Raw genomic sequence first — 16,120 nt, forward strand, 5'->3', positions numbered from 1 at the left:
ATAATATAATATAGATCACGATGGGCCGCCATGTTAGTCTGTCACTAGCAGTAGAAAAGAGCAAGAGTCCAGTAGCACCTCAAAGACTAACAAAATTTCTGGCAGGGTATGACCTTTCGTGAGCCACAGCTCTGAAGTTCAGAAGAAGTGAGCTCTGGCTCACGAAAGGTCATACCCTGCCAGAAATTGTGTTAGTCTTTAAGGTGCTACTGGGCTCTTGCTCTTTTCTACTGATAATATAATATGGCACTTCAAAATGCAATGGATCCTCTAGCTGAGGAAGGGTGAGGGGAGAATACCATTTTTCCAGAACAAAATACTGTGTCTTTGCAAAACTAGCTAGGACAAAAAAAACTATTTGCATTTCTCTCAACAACTGAGTTACATCAACACATTTGTTGTGCCATTAACATGCACAACAAATGTTAAGCTGGAAAGGCCCTGAGTTGATAAAAGGAATATGCCAGCTGAAATGGGAAAACAGACAATTACAAGGAATGAACTGGCAACGGAACCTGAATTCCTGTTCAGTAAAGGAGCATATAAAATGAAATGAGTATCTCCAAAATCATAATAGGATAGCTTAACCTTAACATATTAAATACTTGTTTTATGGCCTTGCTTGACTTGTTTTTTGTAAATATATTTACGGGATCTTAATTTTAATTGGCAGATGTCTAGAACATCATTTCAAAAAGAAACTAAAACCCCAAGTGAGGTCTGGGACAAAGAAAAAAAAGTACAAGTTAATTAAAGCTTGCTATTGAATTAATAGTGTAACTTGGTGACTCTTAATAATTATAAGTAAAACGTTCCTAACAGGTTTTGTCAACCTAATTTCTTAATGTTTGGAGGAAAGCAATGAGTCTGGAATCTGAGTGCTTGCCTCTACATAATTAACATCTGCAGAGGGATAATGAAAGAAACAAGGAGGAGAAGAAGAAAACAGAAGAAACATTTAAAACCTTATGTTTGCTAGTATTCAATACATAAGATTCCTAAAGAATTATCTTTTTTCCCCCTCCTAGTTAACCTTGTCCTGAAATATATACAGGTTATTTGTCGCTGCCACTGCTATGATATTTTCTGAAGGATGCCAAGCTGTATGCAGGATCTTTTTGCTAAAGTCCAGACTGTCCACGCTAATTTCGTCTTTCCTCCTTTTGCCCCCGACACAGACTTTGCGGGGCTTCAGGATGGCGCGGGGTTTGCTGTTTTCCCTTGAGGCCTCCAGGGTCACATCACGCTTGGTGTTGCGGTCAAACATTCTAAAGAAATTGTTGTAGGAGCCAGTCATGATGACGCTGAGAAGCAAGCAAAGAGAATGGAAGAGAACCGACCCATACGGCATGTCAGAAGAAATTAACGGCTTTTCTAGGTTCCCCCCGCCATCTTACTCTTTCTTCCCCAGCATTTGTTCAGCCACCCTCTTCCTATACTGCCCTCCCAATTATCTGCTGCCACAACTTTTTGCAACATTATATCATTCTCTAGAGACCCCACCAGTAGGGTTGCCAGCTCCAGGTTGGGAAATACTAGGAGATTTTGGGGGTGGAGCCTGAGGAGGGTGGGGTTTGGGGCTGGAGGGACTTCAATGCCATAGAGTTGATTAGGGCATCTCTTCATGACTGGAGGATCCTGCACAATGCTTCCCCGCCTCAGTAAAAGGTACAAGACATGCGAGAGACACTGTCTTCTTGGTAGTTTCTTCCCACGTTCATTTGTCTGGTGCTAAATAAAAACATTCCTGCTCTCCCAGGCTTTTGGTTTATTTGCATTTTACCCTGTAGGTTAATTTATTTCATGGTTAACTTTAATTCTGATGTTTTTAACTTTAGCTATCATGAGTTTTAATTTAAGTTATCTTTGTTATCTTGGAAACCTTTTGGCTGAGGGGGCAGATAAATCTTTTGCCTACATAAATTGTGATTGGCTCAAATGAAGATATTCATTGAAATCGATAAACACTTTACTTCTAAACTGTACATTATAGATAACGAGACAGAGTTGAAGGTCATCTAAATTACTAAGTCAGAAATTTCAAATTCTAATTTTCAAATTCATCATGTTTTAAACAATGTGAGTTTGGTATTCACAAAAAGGTATCCATGAACTTGTCAGAGTAGAAACTAGAAATACATCATGCGAGTAATCTAGCACAGTTTCCCAATCACAGATATCTCAGTGTGGCTAAATACACACTGGCTTTCCATTCTTTTAAAATCACTTCAGGGAACAACCTGCAGACCAATTGCTACTATTCTGAATAGACTAGGAGCATCGATATAAGTGGCTTACAGTGCAATCTTAAACAGAGTGACATGCTTCGAAGTCAATGGGTTTGGAAGGGTGTCACTCTTCTTTGGACTGCACTGCTGAGAGCCAGAATGGTGAAGTGATTAAGAGTGGCGGACTGGATAACTGGGTTTGATTCCCCACTCCTCCACATGAAGCCTGCTGGGTGACCTTGGGCTAGTCACAGTTCTCTCCGAACTCTCTCAGCCCCACCTACCTCACAAGGTAGGGGAGGGGAAGGGGACTGTAAGCTGCTTTTATACTCCTTAAAGGTAGAGAAAAGCGGAGTATAAAAAGCAACTCTTCTTCTTCTTCTAGAAACAGTAGTGCCTAACCAATCTCCATAGCCCATTCCTTGCAATAGGAAGTATATTCTTTTTCAGGTACCTCCTGTTGCACTTCATATAGTTGCTGACATCTTGAAAAGCACTAAGATTTATAACTGGTATTTTTCTGATATAGAATTCTAAATGACCTGACATTATGTTTATGGCTCAGTGACAAACCCCACACAATGAAGCAAGAGAAATAAAAAAGACAGAGAGAAAAGGGAGACATTTGGGGGAATTAAAAGAGGAAAACAAAACCTTTCGCATAACCAATGATGACGATCCTCACCTGTCAGACCCGTTCCACACACATTCAAATTTATCAAAAATGCAATCATTCTCGTAGAGGGAACACAGTTTGCTGCGGAGGTAATCATGAACCTAATGACAGACACACAGAAACAAAGAAGGAAAACAAAAAAATAACATTTTGCTGGAATTATATACTAAAGCTTGATTTTCAAATACAGTTCTCCGCAATTCTTACAAATTGAGGCGCTTGTTTTATCGCAGGCACATTCATTTATTATTCTCTCTGAAATATTATTCGTGGGAGAGCCCAGCCTGGGACATAAATGCTGCCGCTACCTGGGAAGACAAGAGCAGCACTGGGAGTGGGAACTGCCATTCAGGTAAGTGCAGAAAAGGGGCAGGAAAGGGCAACTTCAAAAAAAACATATCACTAACAATGCAATCCTAAAACCCTTTTCCTGGGAGTAAGCCCCATTGAGTAGACTTCAGCAGTATTCTGAGCAGACCACTTTAGGATCACATTATAACGCAATAGATGATAGGAAAGAAAAATAACTCAAAGGTAATCTATAGATAAAAAGTACTCACTGGGAGACACTGTTGAAAAATTAATTCTCACACCACCCTACAAGTTTCCATCATCAGTACCAAGCAGCTGGAGATTAATGGGGTATCATTATCCAGTAAATTATCCATGTGGCTGTTGAAAGACACACCTCTCCTTCCCACAAAGCCTAACACAGACTCTCTACTAGGTACGGAATGTTACATCATCACTTTCTTTGAATCCCACAGGTTACAACAAATGACCGTGCCATCGGTGAAAGCCATTTGGGTAAAGCTATAGTTCAGTGATAAAGTGAATGCATTGCACACAGAAGATCCCAGGTTCAATCCCTGGCATCTCCAGCGCAAGGATTCCAGATCGCAGGTACTGGGAGAGACCCTTCTCTGCTGAAGCTGGTGTCATCTAGCACTGGGCTAGGTGGACTAATAGATTAAGTATTTGATTTGACCTTTAGTCGTGCCCCTGTGAGTGAGCCATTTGCTTTCCCAAAGAATGCTAACCTCAAATGCCAAAGAACACCATTAGCTGGATAACATCTCTATCTCATCCTTTCTTATCAACTGAAGGGAGGGGCAGAAAGTCTTCAAAATAGTGTTCAGATCCCTATGCATTTTCAGTCATTTTGTAAATTTAGGGTAAAATGTTCACTTGATTCCAACTGGAAAGAAGGATTCTTACCAAGCAACTTCAAAATATCTAATAAACTATAGTAATCGTATACCTAGTGCAGTACAAAGCAGTTTATACCTTATCTTGTTAGCCCCCCATCCTATTAATTCAGAGAATCCCAATAACACTGAGAGAGAAATACCTGGTATGTCTCAATAGGCCTGTTCTCCATGTTCAGGTCCCACACCTTGACGGTAAGATAGTCCCTGGTCATGATGTACCTCCCACTGTGGCTGAACTTAACATCAGAAATTGAAGAGATGATCTCAGAAAAAAATGACCTGTTACTTGGGTCTTCCGGCTCTTCAAAAACTGTACAGGGGAAAAAAACAGCATAAAATATGGTTAAAGAAGTCAGTAAGGCTTGGGTCAACATGAAAAATACTAAATTATTCCTATTTCTATCATCCCTGTAGTGTGGACACATCTAATGGCAAACTGTTGATGTTTTAATGGGAACACATGGTATCTACTACAGCAGTCATGGGTTAATTTTTCTGCATGCTACCTTTTGGGTATTGACTGAGACAATGTAGGGGCCTGTCAGGGAATAAACCATTGGGAGTACTATGGTATATTATTGCACTAAGGTATATTATTGTATTATTATAAAGGCTGAATATCCCTTATCCGAAATGCTTGGGACCAGAAGTGTTTTGTATTTCGGATTATTTTGAATTATTTTGGATTTTGAAATATTTGTATATACATAATGAGATGGGGATGGGACCAAGTCTAAACAAAAAATTCATTTATGTTTCATATACACTTTATACATATAGCCTGAAGGTAATTTTATACAATATCTTATACAATATTTTAAATAAGTTTGTGCATGAAACAAAGTTTGTGCGCATTAAACTATCAGAAAGCAAAGGTGTCACTATCTCACCAGAAGTTTTGGATTTTGGAACATTTTGGATACGGGATACTCAACCTGTATTACACAGACACACACACACATACATACTGGGAATGCCCCTCCAGAATACTATAGCGCAGTGGATCTTAAACTGTGGGTTTACAAGGCCAGGAGGGAGGAGGAAGCATAGGGTGAGTTGCAACAGGAGGTTCTGGAAAATCCCAAGGCAAATGTAATGAGCAAAATGGTAATGAAATACAGCTGGTTGCTCAGTAATTCTATATATGTATAAATACTAAACAAGGATAATACAATATATCCTTGGTCAGTGTTAAGTGATGAAAGATTTCTATGATGTATATTGTGGAAGCAGAAAGTTGTGTGTTATTAATTCACAAGTGGGTCCCCAACAGTAGTGTAAGTTTAGAAGTGGGCCCCACTTCAAAGAACAATTGAGAACAGCTCTCCTTTTCTGACTCCTTTCCACAGGCACTCCTAGCATTTTAGCTAATCTGGGTATCAGGTCCTGGGGCTCAGGCCAGCCAGAACATGGACCCTCCATCAAGAGGTGTTAACATATCAAAGAGCTAGCATGTTATCCCTTTAGCCTGTAAACCACCCACTCTATCTAGGGAAGTGCATATTTCCCATACTTTGGCCACCTCTGGGAAGCCAATGTACACTTCCATCACCATAACTGTCACAGCATATCTTGCCCATCTGCCCCTCATCCACAATAGTCACTGACATAAGCCCATTTAAATATAGTAATTGTGAAATCTTTAGGTCAGACGGAGGTATCTCAGATAATCTAAACATTACATTTATCTTGCTAGTAAATAAAAACTAAACCAGAGCTGCTTCAAAGTTCTACGATATCTCTCTCACAAAGTACCTCTCACTTTTGTAATGAGACATCAGCCCTTCTAATGATCACAGAGTATGAGAATCTCCATCCAACCCCCCCAACCCCCATTTTAGCACAAACACTGCTGCCATTGTTTTGACTGGTCTTTATGGAGTAAAATACAAAAAAGTGACAATTTAAATCCAGGACACCCCTATCATTGGTTGACATGGGAAGAAGCGGAAAAGATACCTTAGTCCTTATCAGAAAATGAATCCTATGGTCATCACCTCGGGGAGAGGAAAAGATAAAAAAAAACCTCCTTTAAAACTTCAATCCATGTGCAATCTCTGGAAGTGCCCATTTTCAGGGCCTCAGGAGAATCTTTTAACAAGAACTGTGTAACATTCTGCAAGTTATCCTAAAAGAAGGGCTAAATGTAGGGCAAAAATGGACAAGTCTGAGAATCAGTGCCTATTCATGGGTCCTCAATAGTCAGCCAGACTGTTGCTGCTTTTGCAGATTCTCCCTCCTGCATAATGACAAGGGGAACAAAACCCAGTGATGTATCTGAAGCCACAGAATCATAGAGTTGGAAGGGACCACCAGGGTCATCTAGTCCAACCCCCTGCACAATGCAGGAAATTCACAACTACCTCCCCCACACAACCCCAGTGACCCCCTACTCCATGCCCAGAAAATGGCCAAGGTGCCCTCCCTCTCACGATCTGCCTAAGGTCACAAAATCAGCATTGCTGACAGATGGCCATCTGTGTGTGTGTGTAAAGTGCTGTCAAGTCACACCCGACTTATGGCGACCCCTTATTGGGTTTTCATGGCAAGAGACTAACGGAGGTGGATGCCAGCAACCCTGGACTTCCTTGGTGGTCTCCCATCCAAATACTAACCAGGGCTGACCCTGCTTAGCTTCTGAGATCTGATGAGATCAGGCTAGCCTGGGCCATTCAGGTCAGGCGATGGCTATCTAGCCTCTGCTTAAAAACCTCCAGGGAAGGAGAGCTTACCACCTCCCAAGGAAGCCTGTTCCACTGAGGAACCGCTCTGTTAGAAAATTATTCCTAATGTCTAGATGGGAACTCTTCTGATTTAATTTTAACCCATTGGTTCTGGTCCGACCTTCTGGGGCAACAGAAAACAGTCTAGTCCTAAAATATAACATCCAAAGAGATGGCATGTGCCTTGTCTACCTTTCAGTTCATTTGCAGTTTCAATAGTGATTTGCATTTCAATATTTCCGAGTAAGGCACTTCATAGTGCTCTTCAGTATCATTAAAAAAAACGTGGATCATAAAATATTAATTTCCTAAATTAAAACAGAACAGGCTCTGATGGCGTGGCTGGGATTAAGCAATTCCACCAGGGTGTAGCATAAGCACAGTTTACGGAAAGTAAACGGGAACAATACCCCCTTGCAGCACTTCCAGGTTTATAAGGCACTGGTCTCTGTGGAGGATCACAGCCATCAGGGCAGCATCAAGTTCCAGGAAACTGCGAAGGCTACACTCAGGGCCGGTGCTACCATTAGGCGAACTAGGTGGTTGCCTAGGGCGCAGACCTCAGAGGGGCACAGAACTGGCCCGAGTGGCACAGTTTTCAACAGATTAGTTTCTTGGAAAAAAATGCAACTGACAAATTATATTTTTTATTTTAAGATAAGTACCACAACAGTGCTATGGAATATAGTTAATTATAATGTCTTATAAAAAGTTTTGTGCTTTTATTTTTCTACAAGACATCTGTTTTTGAAAATTGGTTTGCAATGGGTGGGGGGCACAAGATGTTAGCCTTGCCTAGGGTGAAAAAATGACTGATCCCGGCCCTGGCTACACTGGATATGAGGGCAACCATGTGTATTTCTCAAGCATTCATGAATGAAGTGGGGTAGGTCCATTTTTATAAAATAAACAGCATGCCTGTTAGAACACCAAAGAAGTTCATTGATAGCATACATTTATGTGTGAAGGTAATTCAAGAAGTTTTTTTCTTTTGGGCCAAAAAAGATTCCAAAGTTGTAACAAGGCAAGCTGCTCAGCACGTTATTGAAGGCAGCTTATTGATTACGTGGATAAAAATAAAAATAAAATGAGGATTAGCCCAACACCGTCACCTTTAATGTTCCCAACTGAAGCATACTACAACAGTGCAGAGAGGAAATTTAATGATTATATAATATACCAGGATATGATTAATACACAGGGTGAAATTAAAACTTGGCAGACAATGAAAGAAGAAAACACAAATTTAAAACGGTTTACATACTGTCAAATTGTTTCAAGATTAAGAAAAGACTGTTTATCTAGAGGCAAAATGAGAGAAATGACAGGATTTGAAAGTCTAATTATGAAAAACAAAGATCATCTTCTGGGCAAGATATATAAGATGTTGCTTAAATACAACACTGAACAGGAACAGTTTAAACCAAGTATGGTGAAATGGGAAAGAGATTACGAAGCGGAACTTCCCCGCTCAGCACAAACATTTGTTCAGTTTTATTTACCCTCTAATTCAATGCTGAGCTGTGAATTTCTGGATTTTGGAATCTGGTGAGCGTGGTGGTGATAGTCTGTGTGTATGTGGGGGGGGGGGGAGAATCCCAAGTTCCAGGATAAATGATCTCTCTACAAATCTGAAATGGCATTGCTCACAGCAGCCTCCAGCTTGAGGTCCATTAGCTGCCAGCAGGAAATCTGATGACATGCCGTTTTTCAAAAATAAAGCAAAAACATCAACAATAGAAAAATCAAGATTTGACTGGTTTGTGCGGAGCATCTCAATACCATGAGGGCTTGTCGCTGCTATAATAATTATGGGCTCAGGCACACCAGGGGGCAGGATTTGGGAGGAATTTTTAATAGCTGCATCGTTTCTACTCGTTCTGTTATATGTATGCTTGAGTCGAGTTCGGCAGTGCTATCTGAAGCGACAGCAGAAGCACAAGGTAGGCCATTGCTGATGGCGTCGAAAGAGAAAAATTGCAACTATCACCAAAATATCAAAACCCAGAGCAAGTGAAAAGCTTACAACAGATGCAATACTGCCAAATCAACAAGGACATGGTGGGATTCCAAAAATAGGTAGAGCAGATGCAGCAGAGTACAGGGGAAGGCAGAAGTCTTGTCCCTAAAGATGCCTAAATCCAAGCAAAGCAAAAACAGATTCTGAATATTCAGCAGAAACTTTAATCCCAGCTCCATTTGCCCAAATGCTCTGATTACAGAAGCTGACATTACATCAGAGATGTGATGGCTTTGCCCGTCTCCCCTAACTTCACAATGCTTTGTTTAGGAGATCTGCTAACATTGTCACCATTCGGGTTGCTAAGCTCAACTGGGGAAATTCCAACAGATTTGGAGGTGGTGCCTGAGGAGGATGGAGTTTGGGAAGGCAGCTCAGAGGGGATGTGATGGCATACACTCTGCCCTTCAGGGGGAGGGATCTCTGTATTCTGGAAATCAGTTGTAATTCTGTGAGAACTCCAGGCCCTACCTTGAAGCTGGTAACCTAGCTGCCGTGCAGGGAAGGGGTGAAAAGAAGGAATGCCTCTCTATTCTCATTCATTGGCATTGCTTTCAGCCTGCTTCCCCTCAGAGGGAGGAAAGGGTAACATCCTGAGTAATGTAAAGTTAGGTCTCTAGGGTAGAAGGAAGAAGTACCATCTCCCAACTTCAGGGCATTTGTTCTAGTCAACTGCCACCATTTGTGATGGGAAAATGAGGAGACATTGCCCATTTGAGTTCCTTGTGACAGAGTCTCACAATTCCTGAGTTTTGCTTGGAGCTCTCATGAGGGGATGGGGTGGGGGGAACCACTCTTTGCTTCATCCCACAGCTTTTTTGTCCCACCATCTCTCACGGCAACGTCTTGAGCTTTCCACAGGACAACACAGATGCCATTTTATTCAACTATTTCTCACCACAAACTTCAGTGAGCCGAGGTATATCCACATTTCAATTTCTTTGTAGAAGGTACTATGGGGGAGCCTCCCCCTCCATATTCTCTTTCAAATCCTTGGACTTTTCTGCTTCAGTTTCTCAGCCCCATTGCCAGAAACAGCTCTTATTTTACTAGTCAACCAGAGAGGTAAAGAAACTCTCTCTCTAATACTCTGTTGATCTTGCCACTACAGAGGAGAGGTGCACATAGCCACCCCCCCCCAACCTGTCTCAATTTGGGCAATAACTGTACTGGAGCAAATAAAACCCACATCCTCTCCTGACACCCAGGGCACTCTCCCACACTTCCTATTGCTTGAGACCTGCTAGGCATACACTAAGACAGTGATGGCGAACCTTTTAGAGACCGAGTGCCCAAACTGCAACCCAAAACCCACTTATTTATCGCAGAGTGCCAACGCGGCAATTTAACCTGAATACTGAGGTTTTAGTTTAGAAAAAACAACTCATACATTCACATCTTTTGCCTTAAAAGAAAAACACAATAACAGAGCTTTCAATGATACAAACAACTTTTTATTGATTTTCTAAATCTAACCACTATAGGCAGGAATGATCAAGTTCTTCAAATTTGGCTTTATCTGGAGGAGTAAGAAAACACAGGGTTGTCTCCATCTTACGGAACTGTAAAAATCTGTTGCTAAAATTCACCTGTGCAGCTGCTACAATGCTAGAAAATTCCTTGTAGATTTCCTGATGGCTTGTAGGATTGTCTGCAAATGTTGTAGAATTTTCTAAATGCATTTTTAGTTTTGGAAAATATTTCAACTGCCCACTTTCAAGGTCCCTTTCAAAAACCTGCAGTTTTCTCTCAAATGTTTTGATATTACAAAACATCCTTTCTGCTGTTTTCTCCACACCTTGTAGTTGTTTGTTCAGCACATTGAAGTGATGCGTAAAATCTATAAAAAACATGAGGTTGGTAAGCCAGGCCATATCAGTGAGCTGTGGATATTCCTGCCCTTTTTCATTCATAAACAGCCTAATTTCATCCAAGCAGGCTACAAATCTGAGTTGGACTTCAGCAGCTGCAGCGCCAACTTAAAGACCCCCTCTTTAGGGCAATTGTACAGCAGCAGCAGCAGGAGAGAGGCGGGGGAAGCGTCCCCTTGGCCCCCCTGACCCTCCCGCCCCCCGACTGTACCATTGAGAATCCAGCGCCTCTCCCCGATGGCGAGCAAGGCGCGCTTGGCGGCTTTGGAGCTGGGTGAGCGGCACCGAGAAGAGGAAGGGGGGCAGGTGCCCACCGCCCCTGCCAAGCGCGGGCAGCCGGCGCAGGGGCTGCAGCATCGGGTGCGCAGCCTGGAGGCACTGACAGGACAGAGGAGAGGAGAAGAGGAGGGAGGGTGAAGAGGAACAGGAGGCAAGGGAACGTAGAGTTGAAGACAGAGGGGGCGATCCTGAAGGTGGGCGATGGAGAGAGGAGCAGCGCGCCAGTGAACTGGGGCATTGGAAGGCAGGAGGAGCGGCCGACCTGTTCACGGAGGATCTGCCCCCGCCGCCCTCACCAGTGCGGACCTCAAGGAGCGATCAGGCAGCAGACGCACAGTAGGAATGGCTCGGGAAAGAGACGGAGGCGGAGCGCACAGGGTGCGCGGAGCGGTGGCGGCAGCAGAGGAGGATTTGGCAGCGGCGGCAGTGATGGCGGAGGCGACGCGAGTGGCGCTGATGGCGGAGGAAGCGGCTGGAGTCTCAGAGAGGGGGGCATTCACCCCCAGAGGAGGAGCAGAAGTGCCGATGGAGGCAGAGGCATTGGCCCCCATAGGAGCAGTGGGTGGGAGGTCTTCTCCCCCCTCCCCCCAGTGATTGTCCCGCAGGAGCCGGCAGGGACAGGGAAAAAAAGGGAAAAGGGGGTGATTTTGGGCTTGTGGTTGCAGGCAGGAGAAGCAGAGCGGGTGGCGCGGGCGGAACAGGAGCGCGCGAAACAGCCGGCGCCGGCTCTGCCTGCCCCACAAGCCCCGCCCAGAGCAGGGAGTTTGACAGGGAGGCTGTACAAAGGAGAGGGGGCGGTGCGGCGAGAGCAGAGCTGGGCGAAAGGGGACAATGTGCATCTGCTGGCTCTGCCTGCCCCACAAGCAGAGTCTATGGCTCCGCCTACAGCAGGAGCACAGACAGAGGGGAGAGGCGGCGCGGGCGAAGGGGCATTGCAAAAACAGGCCAGCGGCTTGGAGGAACAGCTGAGCCACGGCCGCAGCTCAGCTGAGAGAGGGAGGGGCGAGAAACAGCTGAGCTGCCGCTGCAGCTCAGCTGAGCCGCGCGTGCCGGCAGAGAGGGCTATGCGTGCCGGAGTCGGCACACGTGCCATAGGTTCGCCAACACGGCACTAAGAACTGCTACTGAAGTCAGTAACTTCGAATTCTTGAATCTTTGTTCATGAGAAAGCAAACAATCCACTCTGAATTAAGTCTACACCCAAAATCTGCCTTATGCTTTTTTTCTATATATTTTTTTTCCTCAAGACCATTTTAAAACAATACCTGCTTTGTGGGTTTATTCATCAAAAGGCAGACATAAACGACTTTGGCTTCCCACATTTCCCATCTTCATTATTCGCAATTACTACCAAATGCAAAGTGAAAATTGGAAGTACAGAAATCTGTGAACTATCTGGTTATCAAAGACCATATGTGCTTCTTCACTCAATAAACGCTTACAATCAGTGTCTTAATGGTACCATGGCAACTGGTGCTTCATTTGCAGTTCTATCGTCACCTAATGGCCAAGTATTGGACCTGTTCCAAATGAGATGGATAGGCACAAGAGATTGCTATTCTATGCAGATATCAATTCCTAGCTGAGTCAACAAGGGATTGGTTCCAATTAAAAATACCAATTGAGTGGTAATGGATGAATATGGATAATCACTCCACATTTCTGTAAAGTTATCATACTCATTAGGGTTGTTTTGCAAGCTCAAATGCCCATGAAGTAAAAGCATAATTTCTGTGTGAAGTATCTGGGATCTTGGCCTTCCCTAGATAGTTAGATATGCTTTAGCCATGTTTTTTCTTACCCATGCTGTCCTTGCAACTCTGCTATGCGATTAACCAGTTTAGACTCAGCAGATTCTTTGCAGTCCAGGAACTCTATGATGCTCTCCTGTCACAAAGAAACCTTCTTCCTTTGAGACAAACACCTGCAGTTATGTGCCCCACCCTCCCTGTTGACTGGGGGCCTCATGATAAAGGCACATTGTCTTTTCTTATGCGGTATATGAAGAGACTGGGATTCTCATGTCACACTCAGGCTGACCTACCTGCATTTTCTGCAATCTGTCGTTGTGCCACCCTATTGAGGAGCCTCCCTCAGGCCTCAGAATGAGAGGGGAGGTGTTGCATCACCTGGTTCCTCCTCCTCTCGGCGGAACAGAGGCCCTCTGCAACTTAGGCCTGCCAGCTACTATTTCCTCCTCGGCCTTCTCTGGGAGATCTCCTTTTATACTTTCCTTCACTCCACCCATCCACCCTCCCACCTACCCTTGGCCTTTCCCCTGCCCCCTGTGGGCTGCCACTCACACGCATTGTGCCATCTTCGGTGCTGGGGTTTCAAAAGCCTTCCCATTGTTCTGCCCTGCTCCCTTGCCCTGCCTCTGCTCCCTGGAGCTCCTGGCTGACTTGAGGCTGGGTTGGGTTTGTTGAGAGCCCTGTCTCAGGCACTGCGCAAGCCACCCTGGCCTCCCAGGGCTTCTGCCTGGTCAGTGCTGCTTTAGTGATGACTGATAATGTCAGCTGCTTCCAAGCAAGATGGGGTGGTGACAGCCATTTCCCAGCTGCTCCACGGGTAGTTGCCATCGTTCTCAATGGGGCCAGCGTTCGTGCTGCTTGGGGGGGTGGGGGGGCAGAACCTGCTGCATAATTCCGCGGTCTGAGCCCAGCATGGTTGGGCCTGTGGTATGGAGGCTCAGTGTCGGCTCCGGACTCACAAGAAGCATAATTAATATCTTGCCTAGGATGACATTTCATCTGTAGAAAGACCCTCACTCCCCATATGGAGGCCTGGCTGTCAGTTCCCTCAAAATGGGACAAAGTTTGCAATCTTCCTGAATTGCAAAAGACTGAACAACTCTTTAAAAGGCAGCAATTTTTTAAAAGTGTTAGGCTATGTTCCTAATACAAAGAGATAGGTACCACAGTCTGCTGTAGGGAGAACACCCTCAATCCTTTCCAAGGGAGGAGGAGATGGGTCAGTAGCTGTGGAAGACTTGCCCATCCAACCAGAAGTGGATCAGTGCAGATCAGAAGTGACTTCAAACGGTATTTTGGAGGCGGACATCAGCCCACCCGGGCAAGAAGGTTGCGCAATGGCCTCACCCGACTGCTTCAGAGACAACCAGTAACTGAGCAGAGCAGAAAAACCCACCTCTCTGGAGAGGAGGAAGGAATCAGATCCTCCATAAAGAGAGAGGTGTGTCCAGCAGAACTGAAATACATATCCTTAACAGTAAGGCCTGTGATGAGGTAAACATTAGAGAAAGCTTGGGCACTCAGTGGGCTTCAGACCCAAGGTCCCAGAAGACAAGACCAGTACATGGAAATTCACAAGTTTTCCTTTCTAAAAAAAAGCTTCTTGCTGGCAAGACTAATTCTGTGATGTCCAATGCAGACAGAACCTACATTAGCTGTATGCCGCCAGCTGATCTACAACGAACCAAGTCTTCAGTGGAACCCAAACCTACCAGCAACTGCCTGGCATCTTCTATGCTGAAACTGAGGAACTAGTGTTAGTATTTTTTGTTAATAACAGACCAAGAAGGGATAAAATGAAGAGACTATTGTACTGGTTCCTGGTGGTTGTGCGTATGGAAAAACATCTCACATGAGGGCTTCAGAAGAAAAGCAGCAAATAAACAAATAAGCAAGCCTCTTGTATCATTCCAGAAACAAAGGCACTCTCTGTACCTTCTTAGGGTTAGTTTACGCTCGCAGTAGTTCTTTTGGGAGTACTGAAGGCTGCTTCTAGAGGCACAACCAAGCAGTGCTCAAAAAGAGCGGGTGTTCTGTGAGGACCATAGCCTTCAGGTGGGAGCTATATACATAGCCATTGACATTTGCATGATAACCACAGCCCAAAAAAGGCCAGCTGAGACCCCTGCAACTCATCCTGGAATATCATCTGCCCAATTGCTCACATTTTGCAGGTAACAAAAATGAGGTGAACATTGGAACCCATTTATAGTTCAATGGTAATGATGTGCGACAGCAAAAATGCAACTTTGCAGCTGTTGTGAATATATGTTTGGCAGGCAGAGGAATTCTGGCTGTCCAAGGCACTAGCAAAAGAGCTCAAGATAGCACGAGGACTATAAATCCCATTTTTTAAAAAGTTGGAACCTTTCCAGGAATCTCATTCCTCTTATATGCCTAACCAGAGATGTGACCTTGATACTGCTGGAATTGCACAGTGAAGGAAACCTGGCTATACTCTGTATGTCATCACTCTCTCTACAATGGCCACCTGCCAAGAATGAACTCGTTCTGCAAAAAGTGACTTCTCTCTAGGGGGTACCATTAGAACAGCATGCTACAAGGAAGGCTGAGCAATGGAGTTCAACTCCATGGGCATTTATTTTGCTAGCTCTTTTATACTATCAAGGTGCCTACCTCCACTCCACTGTGATATTGGGAGGCTATAGTGTCATGCCCTTTAGATTCTAAAGTTCAGAGCAGAGGTGTCAAACGTAAGACCCGCGGTCTGGATCTGGCCCCTTGAGAGGTCTTATCAAGCTCGCAAGCCAGTCACCCACCCACCCCTGCACTCTCGATCTGGGTTGGTGAGGCTTAGCCTGGCCCGACCAAGTGATATTTATGTCATATCCAGCCCTCATAACAATAGAGTTCAACACCTCTCGTTTAGACCATCTGGATGGCTGACAGAGCCATCTTAGCAGGTTTACTCAGAATCCTATTCAGTTCTATTCAATAGAGCTTACTCCCGAAAAGTGCTGTTAGGTTTCCACTGTGAATAAGGTAAACAGCCCTCTTTCTTTGACACCAAAGTGCAGCTCTAACTTGCATTAGTGCATATGAAATGGATGCACAAAAATACTCTATTTCCAATCTAAGGATATATATTCCAGAGCCAACACAGAGCAGGATATTACAACCATATCCACTTGACCATCAAGAAAGCATGATTGGGAAGAACTGATCTGCATTTTGATTAAGCGCTAACGGTTATTAAACATTTCTTTTGTGGACTTCCTCTCTAACAGGTAGGAACTGCTTTTCATTTTGCACCCTGATGAACTGCCTCAATTCCAACTTTCATGTCTGCTGAACCGCAATCGACTGAAAACCAATGCTTCAGAAGGACAGAGGAAAAATC

General features: G+C 44.2%; 1 protein-coding gene across 3 annotated transcripts in view; it reads right to left on the reverse strand.

Moving 5' to 3' along the window:
* Positions 1-728: 728 nt before the first annotated feature.
* Positions 729-16,120, reverse strand: part of PPP2R2B (protein phosphatase 2 regulatory subunit Bbeta) — a 289,890-nt gene continuing 274,498 nt past the window's right edge. For all 3 annotated transcript variants that reach the window (XM_056858192.1, XM_056858199.1, XM_056858206.1), the window contains exons 7-9: positions 4,256-4,425; positions 2,914-3,005; positions 729-1,304 (exon numbers count right to left, since the gene is read on the reverse strand). In XM_056858192.1, the coding sequence (XP_056714170.1) occupies positions 1,025-1,304; positions 2,914-3,005; positions 4,256-4,425 (542 nt within the window). In that variant the 3' untranslated portion in view covers positions 729-1,024. The remainder of the gene's footprint in view (positions 1,305-2,913; positions 3,006-4,255; positions 4,426-16,120) is intronic.

Source organism: Euleptes europaea, chromosome 1 (assembly GCF_029931775.1).
Source record: "Euleptes europaea isolate rEulEur1 chromosome 1, rEulEur1.hap1, whole genome shotgun sequence".
Taxonomy (NCBI): Eukaryota; Metazoa; Chordata; class Lepidosauria; order Squamata; family Sphaerodactylidae; genus Euleptes; species Euleptes europaea.